The sequence below is a fragment of the Scyliorhinus canicula genome, chromosome 6 (genome assembly GCF_902713615.1).
Source record: "Scyliorhinus canicula chromosome 6, sScyCan1.1, whole genome shotgun sequence".
In the NCBI taxonomy this organism is placed as follows: Eukaryota; Metazoa; Chordata; class Chondrichthyes; order Carcharhiniformes; family Scyliorhinidae; genus Scyliorhinus; species Scyliorhinus canicula.
In genome coordinates, this window is record NC_052151.1 from 60831615 (window position 1) to 60847569 (window position 15955).

Here is a 15955-nt window from a genome sequence, read left to right on the forward strand (position 1 = left end):
TGCCGGTACCTTGAGCCGGCCCTGCTCCAAGATGGTCTTGATCCATTGCAGTTCGCCTATCGCGGCAACTGATCCACATCCTTGACTTCCTCACCAACAGACCACAATCTGTCAGGATAGGTAACAGCACCTCCACCACAATAGTCCTCAACACCGGAGCCCCGCAAGGATGTGTGCTCAGCCCTCTACTGTACTCCCCATACACACACACGACTGTGCGGCAAGATGCAACTCCAATTCAATCTATAAGTTTGCAGATGATACGACTATGGTGGGTCGTATCTCAAACAAAGACGAATCAGGCTACAGAAGGGAGATAAATCACTTGGTTGCATGGTGTACCGAAAGCAACCTGGTCTCTAAATGTTAGAAAGACCAAGGAACTGATCATCGACTTCTGGAAGCGTAGCACGACATACACTCCCGTCAGCATCAATGGCTCTGAAGTTGAAATGGTCGATAGCTTTAAGTTCCTGGGGGTCACCATCACCAATAGTCTGTCCTGGTCCACTCAGGTTGAAATGATATGAAATGAAAATCGCTTATTGTCACAAGTAGGCTTCAAATAAAGTTCCTGCGAAAGCCCCTAGTCGCCACATTCCGGCAACTGTTCAGGGAGGCTGGTACGGGATGCAAGTCAAGAAAGCCTAACAACGTCTCTACTTCTTACGGAAGCTAAAGAAATTAGGCATGTCTGCATCGATTCTCACAAACTTCTACAGATGTGCCATAGAGAGCATCCTATCCGGCTGCATTACAGCCTGGTATGGCAACTGCTCTGCCCAAGATCGCAAGAAACTGCAGAGTGTGGTGAACTCAGCCCGACGCATCACATAAGCTTAACACCCGCACATTGATTCTGTCTACACCTCCCACTGCCTCAGGAAGGCAGACAGTATTGTTAGAGACCCCTCACATCCAGGCTTCGATGAGGTAGAAGATACAGAAGTCTAAGATCTGCACGTCCAGACATAGGAAAAGCTTCTTCCTCACAGCTACAAGACTCCTCAATGACTCTCCCTTGGACTGATCTGTTCCCTGTCAGAACACTATTCACGACGTCCAATGCTGCTCTTGTTTGGCCCTTGTTCTGCACTGTAATCAATCACTATTTGTTGATGCACCATTTGTCAATGTACTCTGTCGATTATTCTTTTATCTACTATGTACGTACTGTGTACTCTCCTTGGGTCGCAGAAAAATACTTTTCACTGTACTTCGGTACATGTGACGATAAAAATCAATCAGGAAAGAAAGGAAATGGGGTGGAGGAATTGATTAAAGAGACCATTGCAGTGAAGGGGAAAGAGGATGCCCCAGAGGTTCCAAGGACAGAATCAATTTGGCTCGAGCCAAGGAACAAGAAAAGAAGTAATTACATTGCTCAGTATAGTCATAGACCGCTAACTAGTGAGAGGATGTATAAGAACAAATCTGCAGGGAAATTACAGAAAACATTATAGAGTAATTATAATGGGAGACTTTAATTATCCGAATGTAGACCGAGACAGTGGTAGTGTAAAGAATCATAGAATTTACAGTGCAGAAGGAGTCCATTCGGCCCATCGAGTCTGCACTGACCCTTGGAAAGAGCACTCCACTTAAGCCCACACCTCCAACCTATCCCCGTAACCCAGTAACCTCACCCAGCCTTTTTAGTCACCAAGGAAAATTTTTGCATGCCCAATCCACCTAACCTGCACATCTTTGGACTGTGGGAGGAAACCGGAGCACCCGGAAGAAACCCACGCAGACACAGGGAGAACGTGCAGACTCCGCACAGACAAGCTGGGAATCGAACCTGGGACCCTGGAGCTGTGAAGCAACTGTGCTAACCACTGTGCTACCTTGCTGCTCCCAAAGGGCAGAGAGGGCCAAATGTTCCCAGATTGTTCTTAGGAAATTTTTGTACAGCAAGAAAGGATGCATTGTTGGACCTGGTTCTTGGAAATGAGGTAGGCCAAGTAGATCAGTGGGGCAATATTTTGGAGACAGCGATCATTGTATTGCAAGGTTTAGGATGTAGATGGAAAAGGACAATGGGCAATCCAGTACCAGAATAATTAATAATTGTGTGTCGGGGGGACTGAAAAGTGGAGGCTGAGGGCATGGATGAGGTATTAAATGAATACTTTGCATCCATATTTACCAAGGAAGTAGATTCTACCCAGGCCATGGCAACAGACGAGGAATCGGTCACAAATGGAATTTGACCTGCTCTCAACTGGGAAAACAGGGAACCAGCTCCACCAGGCATGGGGACCTTTTTGTGAGCATGGAGGCAAGGCCAGCCACCTACTGTCTCACTTTCTGAGAAAGCAGGCAGCCGTGAGGGACATTTCACACTCCTCTTTAATGAGAAAGTCTGAATCAACCCTCTCCTTCGTGAAGAAAGAGACAAGTACTCATTGATAATCCTGTCCACATCTTCTAAATCAATCCACAAGTTACCATGTACATGTCTGATGAGTCCTACCTTTTCCTTAGTTATTCTCTTGTTTTTTTTTAAAAGTATTTTCCTCTCCACCAGCAGCTCCACAGTTGGGGACATGGAGTACCGCTGATCCACTTCCAACATGGAGTTGATCAACCATCGCCTTGCCGCTCTTTCCTCGAGAGTTCTGTATGCTATTATTTACTCTCATCATTGCCTTCAGTGCCTCCCATTTTGGTAGCAGGTTACATACCCGTTGATAGCTTGTGATATTTTCTAACAGAACGCCTTGCCGGCAAGGAGGGCAGTGTCCAGCCTCACAACCCACAAATCTGCTCCATAAAAGGTGTTCAATTCCTTTGCCATTCCCAAATTTGTCACTGATCTGGAGGCTGGACTTGTCCATCATTGGGTCCTGAAAACAGCTGAAGTCTCACTCATGATCTGCTGGTGGGAGTCAAGGTCGAGGATCTCCACCACTGTTGTTTTTTTTTTAAATGAAGTCATCATTGTCCCAGTTGGAAGCACCACAGTGTCCCTTCCAGAACACTGCTAACCATCATATATGTCCCTTGGGTCTGTCACCATGTTGTCGATGTATAGGCTAACCTCTTGCTAAACAATATGCCCCCCCCCCCCCACGTTTGTGTCAAAGCACGCCTGATAAGCCTAACCTATCCAGCTCTTCCTTCCCCTCAGTCGGTCCTTCGCCCTCATGCCAGGGCAACCTATGGGCCCAGTCTACGTCTGGGGGTTTGGTGAAGCCGTCCTCTTCGACCAATTTCCCAATCATCCCATTCTGTCAGGTTCCTGCCCTCCGGTTTTGTCAACGGGACCTGTTCTCCTGATCATCAACTTTCCCCTTGAGTGCTTTCTGGGTTGTTACCAACCTTGCCACCCTCAGCTTCGAGCGAGGCAATCCACTCACCCTGATCGGTGGCGGCTTTCTCCAGGTCCCGCAACTTCGCTTCCTGGGTCTCCAATCCCTGCTCCGCTCTTTCTATCGCCTCATGGGGGCCAGTGTGGTTTTTGTAGCCTACCTCATGGCCGGCATAAGCTCCTCGTTAAGAGCAAGAGCAGACCAACTTCAGAACAGAAGGACAGTAGAAATGTGATGGGCTTTATGATGTTGAAAGAGGTTTGGGGAAGACAAACAGCAAGGGTGAAAGGTGGGAAGTGATTAATTGACAGAGATGCCATGGAACAACGGCAAAGGGAGTTGTAATAGAGGTTGTAAAGAAACTAAGCATTGTGAATAGTGTGTGTGAATGGCAAAATAATGAACAGCTGTGTCTGAAAGCAAACCATGAAAAACAAAATACAGACCAGCAAATGGCAAAACAAAATAATCAAAATGGGGGACAGAGTTCATCATCTACAACTGTTTTCTTTATTTACTACAACCTTTGACTTTTATCCCATGACATCTTTGTCATTTAATCTCCTATCTCATCCCAAATATTACCTTCTGTTCTTCCTCCCCCTTTCCCGACCCCCCCCTTCTAAAAGCATAGAGCCCGTCCTACCTTCCTTCAGTTCTGATTAATAACCTTTATTAGTGTCACAAGTGGGCTTGCATTAACATTGAAATTAAGTTACTGTGAAGAGTCATATTCAACTCAAAACATTAACTTTGTTTCTCTCTCCGCAGTTGCTGTCAGACCTGCGGAGTATTTCCAGCAATTTCAGATTTCCAACATCCACAGAATTTTGTTTTGCTTCTACTTCTATGCACCAGATTAGGTGCGAACGGCAGGTATGGTCTCATCTAGTTTATTTTATCCTTCAAATTGCATTCGGATGGCAGTGTGCAGACATCACATTCAGACACATCATTTGTTTCTTTATTGTAGCCATTACCAGTTCCTTTGCTTTTGTACGTTGAAAACCTTTTTATCATTTAATCTCTCCTGGTCTCCACAATGTCAGACATCCCCTTTTGTTCCTCCAAACCCTCTTTCATTTGTTCAAAACCAATAACATTTATAACTTTCTTCAGCTCTGATGAAGAGTCATCACAACTTGAAAAGTTAACTGTTTCTCTCCACTGATAACTGGCCTGCTGAATATTGCCAGCCTTTACTATTTTTATTTCTCTTAGCATCTTTAGCAGACCGAGATGACATGAATTTTGCACATAGGAATTTCTCTGATAATCTGGAAAGAAGTTAGGGTGGTTAATACATTCCAACATTTCTTGATCCAACAAGTGCAATATAATGCAATTTTATGAGTAACACTAAGGTTTTTTTTTCCCACAAAGAGCTTCATCACAAGTAGACTTCAGCCTAAAACATTGCTATGTCAGAGAGAGTACATGAAATAATTCCTCTCCAGTGATTTTTACTTTAATTATGCTTTTGCTAAAACTTCAAACCAGCAGAGCAACAAGTTAATTGCAAACAATTAGAACCAAGAACGAATTAACCAAAACTAATAATCACCATCATTGCCAGAGGTACAGCCTACTAATCCCAAGAGTACTACTTCATAAAAGACTTTGAACAACATGAAATACAAAAGCAAAATAATGCAGATGCTGAAGATCTGAAATTAAAACTAACAATGCTGGAAATACTCAGCAGGTCTGACAACATTTGTGGAAAAAGAAACAACAGAAGTTTCAGGTCTGTGACTTTATTTCAGGACAGGGTAACTCTCCACAGATGATGCTAGGCCTACCAAATATTTCCAGTATTTTCCATTTTTATTCTACAACATGCGAGCTATTCGCAAAAGAAAGTCACTCACCTCTCCCATCCGCAGTATTGTTGACATTTCCTTTGGATCTCTGCTAATTTGGGTTGGATTGTCAATTGCGTCACACCTTTGACTTGCATGCCCTCCAGAAAAATTGCTCCCTTTTAAGAAAATTAAACAACGGTTATAACTTAATGTTAGTAAAGGTCCGACTACTCGAGCAATCAAATGTTTATGTTGCAAACTAGAAATAGATGAAAAACTAATAAAAGAATTTGGTGAGCTAAAGGATCTTTAATTATTCCATGTTTTCTTTCATTCTGATTTCGCTCATTTATCAAACTTTATGCTGATTGATCCATTTAGTAGGCCACTGGGCTAAATCGCTGGCTTTTAAAGCAGACCAAGGCGGACAGCACGGTGGCACAGTGGTTAGCATTACTGCCTACGGCGCTGAGGACCTGGGTTCGAACCCCGGCCCTGGGTCACGCTAAATTGCCCCTTAATTGGAAAAAATAATTGGGTACTCTAAATTTATTTTTAAAAATAGAAGAAAAAAAAGCAGACCAAGGCAGGCCAGCAGCACGGTTCAATTCCCGTACCAGCCTCCCCGAACAGGCGCCGGAATGTGGCGACTAGGGGCTTTTCACAGTAACTTCATTGAAGCCTACTTGGGACAATAAGCGATTTTCATTTCATTTCTATAAACAGTTATGGAGAAAGCATCTAATATTTCCAACAAATTATCTTTCCTAAATGTATATTATAATGCACATGAAAATAGTATGTTGTTGCAGCATTTTTGGATAAAATTAATTTTGATTGGCCTTGATATTCCCCCCCACCAATAATCCTATATCCTTGCAATCTAAGTCCTTACCAATTTAATTCGTTCTTTTCTCCTTTTGCATGGATTGGAGCCTGAAGAGCCAGGTTCTGAATCTTTACTGATCCTACATCCATCGTCATCAACATTTCCATCATCATCCTCATAGCACCAATCTGGTCTTTCTGGTGGGGGAGGAGCATCATCTACCTCACCATAGCGACTGAAAAGGTCCTGCAGGTATTCTCTTTTATAAATGCCAGGGGACCTTGCCTGAGCAAAAGTAGCAACTGCTGCTTCAATGCTAGATAATACAAAAGTACAACAGTCACAGATATCATATCAGAAAGTAGGTTGTAAATAAGTCTAACTAGAATCAGGTTTCAAAATCTTAAAGCCAAAACAATATCAGCAACCATTTAATCCAGTAGTTCCTAAATCAATAATTGGAGACAGATCAAATTAAAGCAAAACTATGGTAACTCTCCACAGATGATGCTAGACCTACTAAGTATCCCCAGCATAGTGGAATTGTGCATTGAAGATTGTCAAATAAGAATAAAGTATCACAATCTTAAAGCCAAAACAATACCAGCAAAAATATAATCCAGTAGTTCCTAAATCAATAATTGGTGACAGATCAAGTTAAAATTATGGTAACTCTCCACAAATGATGCTGGACCTACTAAGTATTCCCAGTATTCTGGAACTGTGCTTTGAAGAATTTCGATCTCCAGGTTGAACACCTGAAACTAGCTGCCATCTATTCTCTTGTGCTTAACTGCAGACTCTTTAAATCACCAGAGGTCTACTGTACCCATATAGCTAGTACTTCTTTGTGATGCAACACGTGGAGCCAGTTAAACAACCTTCTCAAAAAAAAACCATGGTAATATTTTACTTTTATTTGTATTTTTATGTACATGAAATATACATGTATGTTAATGTATACGAAATACATGAAAATTACAAAAACTCTAATGTATCTGACTTTTGAATAGAAAGCTTTATCCTTGCACCAGCCATTTGATAGATTTGATGTTATTCTATACAGAAGAGATTACAAAATCAGTCCTGCGTGCAAGTCTTAACAATATGGTTTAACAATAATGAGTTAATATAATTTCATGCTTTTGCTACCACTGTAATCAAAAAAGTGTGGAACAACAGAAATACAAAACAAAAAATATTTTTACTGAATTGCCACATAATCCTAATTGCTCATACAATAGCAGGCCTTTTCATTTTTCAGCATATCTCAGTGCCCTGCTGTTACCAAATCCTATGTTTTAGGAAGCCAGAAGCAGTCAGAGAACAACCATTTTGTGTTCAGCTTGCCCAAATATATCAGTAATCTGTTCCAGTGACAATAGATTAGCGATCTACTCACTCTGAACAGAATCAGCTATGAGATGCTTTCCAACCAGCAGTTCTAAACGATAAAATATAGTAACAAGGAGTCAGATAAGAACACAAAAGTGCAGTTAAATTGAAGATATGTAGGGTGACACTTGTAGAACTGTTTGGGCGGGCAGTGGAAGGGTGTGGGAGAGAAGAGTTCCCAATGATGCCAGGCACATAATTCATCAAAATCACATCATTGGTGGCTTATTTATTAATAAGCAATGGAGCCCTCGACTATTTCATTTTAATCATATCTGAGGAATTTCATAAATTTGTTTTTCATTTAAAGAAAAAAAAAGATTCAATTGGAGAGAATGTAATGGCTTTATTCTGGAGACTTACCATGGAGGAAGGCTTCAGCATGTTCCACGTGAGGGTGGACAGTTCAAAAAGCAGCTTTCATTGAGTATGCATGTGCATTCATCAAGTAATTTTGGGAGTCAAGAAAGTGCCAGTTTCAGAAATAATCCACAAGTAACCAATCGATATTCAGTCCACACATGTGGTTTAATTCCCTGTATAACATTTAGGATTATGCAACAAATCAGTAGAATACACTTCCCCTTTAAGTGGATGAACATTATAAAGAAAATGTTTGCCCATCTGTTTTATTAACTACAATATCATACAATTACAACTTCTTATTGTAAACCAGGAAATATAAATAAAACCAAAAATAATTAACACCAATATACTTGCAAGAGCCACCAGCATTATTGAGAAATTTCACGAAAAGAAATATTTTGTTTTGCACAGATCTACCAATATACTCGAGGGTAAATTCTAGATTATGAAAATTAATTACCTCCAATCCATCTTCTCCACCAAATAAGCACAAATAAGGAATCCAGTTCGATTAAAGCCATGCGTACAGTGTACTCCTGCAAAATACAAATTTACAATAAAAACTTTAAAACCAGTCTTTTGCTGTAACCTTTATTCAAAAAAGATGTGCATTTTCAGTATACGGAAAATATTTAGGCTTTTCCCCTAGTAAAATGTAAAATATGACTCCCTGAAAAGTCTGCTGGTTGACCAAATAAGTGGCAAGTTAGCTGATCTCAGTATGCATGCTACAATGGTCGACACACAATGAATGAAGAGGGGGTAGATCAGCCAAGAATTGCACTCCCAACTGCTGCTCAGCATCATCTGTTGGAAAATCATGCGAGGAGGAGCATTGAGCAAGGTCAGCATGGAGTTCACTTATTATGCCCACAGTCACATAGCCTTCACAGAAAGTGTCATCAAGTTAAGTACATGAGGAATGGCCACTAGAGATGCTGGAAGATGACCAAATCGCATAGAACCACACTTCAGAGAGGGGAGAACATTAGTGGGAACAAAGAAAACGTAAAGAAATTGGTGAGTAATCAAAATATGTGAAATTACAACTTGTTATTGTAAACCAGGTAATATAAATAGAACTGAAAAAAATCTTAACACCAAGAAGGAACCACCAGGCAGCATTATTCTGGGAAATTTCACTTAAGAATAGGACAATTCCCTTCTGCACTGCTCTCCTAATATATTGAAGGGAAGACCACTATTGGGAGCAAAGAAAATGTAAAGAAGCCAATGAATAATCAAAATGTAGCAATATTGTGTATCGAGCAATCTAACAATTTAATACATGACCGTTTACACAATGCAGATACTCAGCATTGCACTTGAAAGGAAAACATTCAAGTGAAGTTATCTTTACTGAGCATTCATTAAAACCTGCACGTCATGCCAATCTCAAATGTAATCCATGCTAAACCTAAAGAGACAATAGTTTTGAACAGAAATAAAAGTTTTTGGGAAAACAGGTATGCACTAGATTCTACCACAAGTCAGATATAGTTACTCATCAAACATCATTCTTCGCTGACATATTTAATTTAATTTTTTGTCACAGAGAGCGGGACAGGTGAGGGGGAGCACGAAGCAAGTTGACAGGGTGAAAACGAGCTGGGAGGCAGAACAAGGGAGCCAGTGAGCAAGGGAACAGAGTGATACAGAGAGCAGGAGGCGGAGAGTGGGGCAGATGGAAAGCGGGGCAGATGGAAAGCAGGGCAGAGAAAAAGACAGAACGGCAGGCAGACAGAAAACCGTGGAGAAAAGGCAGCAAAAGGGAGAAAAAAGGTAACATGAGAGACAGGTGAGAGGCAGCGTGAGTGAGAGGCAGCGTGAGTGAGTGAGTGAGTGGCAGCGTGAGTGAGTGAGTGAGTGAGAGGCAGCGTGAGTGAGTGAGTGAGAGGGTGAGTGAGAGGGTGAGTGAGAGGGTGAGTGAGTGAGTGAGTGAGTGAGTGAGTGAGTGAGTGAGTGAGTGAGTGAGTGAGTGAGTGAGTGAGTGAGTGAGTGAGTGAGTGAGTGAGTGAGTGAGTGAGTGGGTGGGTGGGTGGGTGGGTGGGTGGGTGAGTGAGTGAGTGAGTGAGTGAGTGAGTGAGTGAGTGAGTGAGTGAGTGAGTGAGTGAGTGAGTGAGTGAGTGAGTGAGTGAGTGAGTGAGTGAGTGAGTGAGTGAGTGAGTGAGTGAGTGAGTGAGTGAGTGAGTGAGTGAGTGAGTGAGTGAGTGAGTGAGTGAGTGAGTGAGTGAGTGAGTGAGTGAGTGAGTGAGTGAGTGAGTGAGTGAGTGAGTGAGTGAGTGAGTGAGTGAGTGAGTGAGTGAGTGAGTGAGTGAGTGAGTGAGTGAGTGAGTGAGTGAGTGAGTGAGTGAGTGAGAGAGTGAGAGAGCGCACACAAACGTGAGAACATGTGGAAAAAAAGGCAGGGAGAAAATGAGGGAGAGGGAAAGGATGGAGAAATAGAGAGAAGATGGTTGATAGTTCTTTAACCATATTTGAACTGAATATTGTGCATTGCCTTGACTTGGTGTGTTTAACACCACAGGAGATCAATATATATTCAAACAGTTTATGAAACTGATGCAGCACAATTTCATAAATTGTGAGAATATACATTATATGTTATCACTCATAAAATGTCCTTTTTAAAATATCCAATATAAACACATTCAGGGAATGGCAAATGCCAATTCTGTTGTTTCTATGGAAACAGCCTAGATGTCTTTCCAACAGATTTCTATTGATGTTATCGATCACACAGCTGGAACATGTCAGACAGTCGTCGTAAAAATTATCATCTGTCTTAGTGATCTTAGTGATAGGCATCTCTGTTTCTTTGCAAGGTCCTCCTTCTTCCTAGTCTGGTAATGCTTTGGCAGTCTCCAACAGAGTCTCTCTACAAGAGAGAGAAATTACTGACCTTTGATAGAGTTTTCATTTTTTTTTTTGCCAGGTTGCTACTCATTCAGCCTCGTAGATCTTCCTGCATATGGATATATTCCCTCATTACAAAACCAGGAGGCAAAAACAAAGTAGAGCTTAGGAGACAGCAAAAGGGTTCTTAAACCACGCAAGAATTGTCATCATGCACGAGTCCTTGGAACAGACCATCTTAATGTGACAAAATCATAGTGTGACAAAACATTTATAGTTTACAGCACTTTGGAAAAATGTCGGAACAACTTGTCTTCGAGTCAAGTCAAGATACTTTTGATCACTATCCAGTTGGAAAGTGTGCATGGAGATTGGATATGAATAGAACATGGTTCGACCATGTTGTTCCTCATCTTCAAAAGAGGTGGCATGAGGGGGAGAAAAAAAGGCAATGTGATAAAGAAAAAATTAGGGCACTGGTAATTGATTACATGGCATGCATTTGTTTTATTCACTTATGGAATCTTGGCATTGCTGGTAAGGCCAGCATTTATTTCCCATCTCCAACATGCCTGGTTGCTAGCCTTCCATCTCACCAGCCTGTTATGGCTAAGACCACCGGGCCAAGGAAGAACAGCAGAGATCCTGCGACAGCAGAAATAGAACCAGCACATCACCTTTAAAAAGCACATCCTCCAAGGCTAGCCTTCTGCTGGCTCACCAGCTGAGAAATAGCAAGGGAAATAGCGCAGGTGAAGGAGAGCGAAGGCGGACCGGAAGCCAAATCTTAAAATGGTCAACAAAGCCTTTGAGGCCTTCTAATGGGGGCTGCACACCTCCAAGCCCCCCAACAGCAACCATCAGGCGACTGCTAAACGTGATAATGACCCTATTCGGGGAGATTGATTGTGGGGGGGACAGTGCGACTATTAGAAAGGGCACCCTCCCCAGTGGACAAAACACCGGAAAAATGAGAGAAGGAACTAGGGATGGGCTGGAGATTCAGAAGTCTGAGAACACGCACGAAAAGACTCAAAAACAGCTTCTTCCCCACTGTCACCAGACTCCTAAATGACCCTCTTATGGACTGACCTCATTAACACTACACCCATGTCTGCTTCATCCGATGCCAATGCTTATGTAGTACATTGTATATATTGTGTTGCCCTATTATGTATTCTCATGTATTTTCTTGAATTCTGTTTAATTCCCTTTTCTTCCCATGTACTGAATGATCTGTTGAGCTGCTTGCAGAAAAATACTTTTCACTGTACCTCGGTACACGTGACAATAAACAAATCCAATCCAATCCAATCCAATAGGGCCAATTCCACCTCACTTGCACATGGCTGGGCCTCATGCAACTGAAAGTGGTGCACAGCACACCTGACAAGAACCCAAATGAGCAGGTTCTTCCTAGAGGTGGAAGACAAATGTGAACGGTGCCAGGGAGGCCCGGCCAACCACACTCGCATGTCCTGGGCATGCCTCAGACTTGTTGGGTTCTGGAGAGACTTATTTGAGGCAATGTCCACGGTTTTGGGGGTGAGAGTGGAGCCATAGCCAAGAGTGCCAGTCTTCGGGGTATCGAACCAGCCAGAACTATTCATGAGGAAGGGGAACGACACCCTTGCTTTCCTAATTGCCCGCCGAAGAATCATGCTTGGCTGGCGATCAGCAGCACCACAGGGGAGAGAAGGCTGGGCCAATACCAATGGAAGGTTCTTGTATATTGTACCCAATTCTCATACCCTTGTCTATTGCACAGTGTATAAAACGGGCTTTGGCAAGGGTAGGCAGCGAACTGCGAACATCAGGCGGCTGATGAATGTAATAATGACCCTTTCCGGGGAGAGAACACCAGAGGTCAGCGTCTCCCTGGATGCAGAAAAGGCCTTCGACAGAGTCGAATAGAGGTACTAGAGCGGTTTGGGCTGGGGAGGGTTCACCTTGTGGTTGAAACTCCTGTACAACGCAGAGGCAGGCAGGCGGACAAAGACACAGGCAGGCAGGCGGGCGGGCAGAGAGAGGGGCGGGCACAGAGACAGGCAGGCGGGCAGAGAGGGGGACGGGCAGAGAGGAGGACGGGCAGAGAGGAGGACGGGCAGAGAGGAGGACGGGCAGAGAGGAGGACGGGCAGAGAGGAGGACGGGCAGAGAGGAGGACGGGCAGAGAGGAGGACGGGCAGAGAGGAGGACGGGCAGAGAGGAGGACGGGCAGAGAGGAGGACGGGCAGAGAGGAGGACGGGCAGAGAGGAGGACGGAGATCAGTCCTGGGACCTTTGCTGTTCGTAGTATATATAAATGATTTGGAGGAAAATGTAACACGTCTGATTAGGAAGTTTGCAGACGACACAAAGGTTGGTGGAATTGCGGATAGCGATGACGACTGTCAGAGGATACAGCAGGATTTAGATCGTTTGGAGACTTGGGCGGAGAGATGGCAGATGGAGTTTAATCCGGACAAATGTGAGGTAATGCATTTTGGAAGGTCTAATGCAGGTAGGGAACATACAGTGAATGGTAGAACCCTCAAGAGTATTGATAGTCAGGCAGCACGGTGGCACAGTGGTTAGTATTGCTGCCTACGGCGCTGAGGATCCGGGTTCGAATCCCGGCCCTGGGTCACTGTCCGTGTGGAGTTTGCACGTTCTCCCCGTGCTTGCGTGGGTTTCACCCCCACAACTCAAAGATGTGCAGGATAGGTGGACTGGCCACGCTAAATTGCCCCTTAATTGGAAAACAATAATTGGGTACGCTAAATTTAAAAAAAAGTTAAAGAGTATTGATAGTAAGAGAGATCTAGGTGTACAGATCCACAGGTCACTGAACGGGGCAACACAGGTGGAAACGATAGTCAAGAAGGCATACCGCAGGCTTGCCTTCATTGGCCGAGGCATTGAGTATACAAATTGGCAAGTCATGTGTGGTTGGAGATGTTTCTGTAAGAACAGAGAAGATGGTAAAAGAGGGGGGGGGGTGTGGCATTGTTAATCAAGGAAAGTATCACGGCGGTAGAAAGGACGCTTGAGGACTCGTCGACTGAGGTAGTATGGGCCGAGGTGAGGAACAGTAGAGGAGAGGTCACCCTGTTGGGAGTTGTCTATAGACCTCCAAATAGTTCGCGATGTAGAGGAAAGGATTGCAAAGATGATTCTCGACAGGAGCGAGAGTAACAGGGTAGTTGTTATGGGGGACTTTAACTTTCCAAATATTGACTGGAAATACTATAGTTCGAGTACTATAGATGGGTCAGTTTTTGTGCAGTGTGTGCAGGAGGGTTTTCTGACACAGTATGTAGACAGGCCAACAAGGGGCGAGGCCACATTGGATTTGGTACTGGGTAATGAACCCGGCCAGGTGTTAGATTTAGATGTAGGTGAGCACTTTGGTGATAGTGATCACAACTCGGTTATGTTTACTTTAGCAATGGGCAGGGATAGGTATATACCGCAAGGCAAGAATTATAAGAACATAAGAACATAAGAACATAAGAAATAGGAGCAGGAGTAGGCCATCTGGCCCCTCGAGCCTGCTCCGCCATTCAATGAGATCATGGCTGATCTTTTGTGGACTCAGCTCCACTTTCCGGCCCGAACACCATAACCCTTAATCCCTTTATTCTTCAAAAAACTATCTATCTTTACCTTAAAAACATGTAATGAAGGAGCCTCAACTGCTTCACTGGGCAAGGAATTCCATAGATTCACAACCCTTTGGGTGAAGAAGTTCCTCCTAAACTCAGTTCTAAATCTACTTCCCCTTATTTTGAGGCTATGCCCCCTAGTTCTGCTGTCACCCGCCAGTGGAAACAACCTGCCCGCATCTATCCTATCTATTCCCTTCATAATTTTAAATGTTTCTATAAGATCCCCCCTCATCCTTCTAAATTCCAACGAGTACAGTCCCAGTCTACTCAACCTCTCCTCATAATCCAACCCCTTCAGCTCTGAGATTAACCTAGTGAATCTCCTCTGCACACCCTCCAGCGCCAGTACGTCCTTTCTCAAGTAAGGAGACCAAAACTGAACACAATACTCCAGGTGTGGCCGCACTAACACCTTATACAATTGCAACATAACCTCCCTAGTCTTAAACTCCGTCCCTCTAGCAATGAAGGACAAAATTCCATTTGCCTTCTTAATCACCTGTTGCACTTGTAAACCAACCTTCTGTGACTCATGCACTAGCACACCCAAGTCTCTCTGAACAGCGGCATGCTTTAATATTTTATCGTTTAAATAATAATCCCGTTTGCTGTTATTCCTACCAAAATGGATAACCTCACATTTGTCAACATTGTATTCCATAATGGGGGAAAGGCAATTATGATGCTATTCGGCAAGATTTAGGATGTATAGGATGGGGAAGGAAACTGCAGGGGATGAGTACAATCGAAATATGGAGCTTTTTCAAGGAGCAGCTACTGCGTGTCCTTGATAAGTATATACCTGTCAGGCAGGGAGGAAGTTGTCGAGCAAGGGAACCGTGGTTTACTAAGGAAGTTGAAGCACTTGTCAAGAGGAAGAAGAAGGCTTATGTTAGGATGAGACATGAAGGCTCAGTTAGGGCACTTGAGAGTTACAAGTTAGCCAGGAAGGACCTAAAGGGAGAGTTAAGAAGAGCGAGGAGAGGACACGAAAAGACGTTGGCGGATAGGATCAAGGAAAACCCTAAGGCTTTCTATAGGTATATCAGGAACAAAAGAATGACTAGAGTAAGATTAGGGCCAATCAAGGATAGTAGTGGAAAGTTGTGTGTGGAATCAGAGGAGATAGGGAAGTGTTAAATGGATATTTTTCGTCAGTGTTTACACTGGAGAAAGACAATGTTGTCGAGGAGAACACTCAGGTTCAGTCGACCAGGCTAGATGGAATTGAGGTTCAAAAGGAGGAGGTGTTAGCAATTTTGGAAAATGTCAAAATACATATGTCCCCTGGGCCAGATGGGATTTATCCTAGGATTCTCTGGGAAGCCAGGGAGGAGATTGCAGAGCCTTTGTCCTTGATCTTTATGTCGTCTTTGTCGACAGGAATAGTGCCGGAAGACTGGAGGATAGCAAATGTTGTCCCCTTGTTCAAGAAGGGGAGTAGAGACAACCCTGGTAATTATAGACCTGTGAGCCTTACTTCGGTTGCGGGTAAAATGTTGGAAAAGGTTATAAGAGATAGGGTTTATAATCACCTTGAAAAGAACAAGTTGATTAGCGATAGTCAACACGGTTTTGTGAAGGGTAGGTCATGCCTCACAAACCTTATTGAATTTTTTGAGAAGGTGACCAAACAGGTGGATCAGGGTAACGCTGTTGATGTGGTGTATATGGATTTCAGTAAGGCGTTTGATAAGGTTCCCCACGGTAGGCTATTGCAGAAAATAAGGAAGTATGGAAT

At 43.4% G+C, this 15955-nt stretch overlaps 1 protein-coding gene across 1 annotated transcript in view; it reads right to left on the reverse strand.

Annotated features, from left to right (window-relative positions):
* rngtt (RNA guanylyltransferase and 5'-phosphatase) overlaps window positions 1-15955 on the reverse strand; it is a 519190-nt gene that overhangs the window by 433045 nt on the left and 70190 nt on the right. Inside the window, exons 5-7 of the mRNA XM_038799337.1 lie at window positions 8170-8245; window positions 6015-6264; window positions 5186-5295 (exon numbers count right to left, since the gene is read on the reverse strand). Of these exons, the coding sequence (XP_038655265.1) occupies window positions 5186-5295; window positions 6015-6264; window positions 8170-8245 (436 nt within the window). The remainder of the gene's footprint in view (window positions 1-5185; window positions 5296-6014; window positions 6265-8169; window positions 8246-15955) is intronic.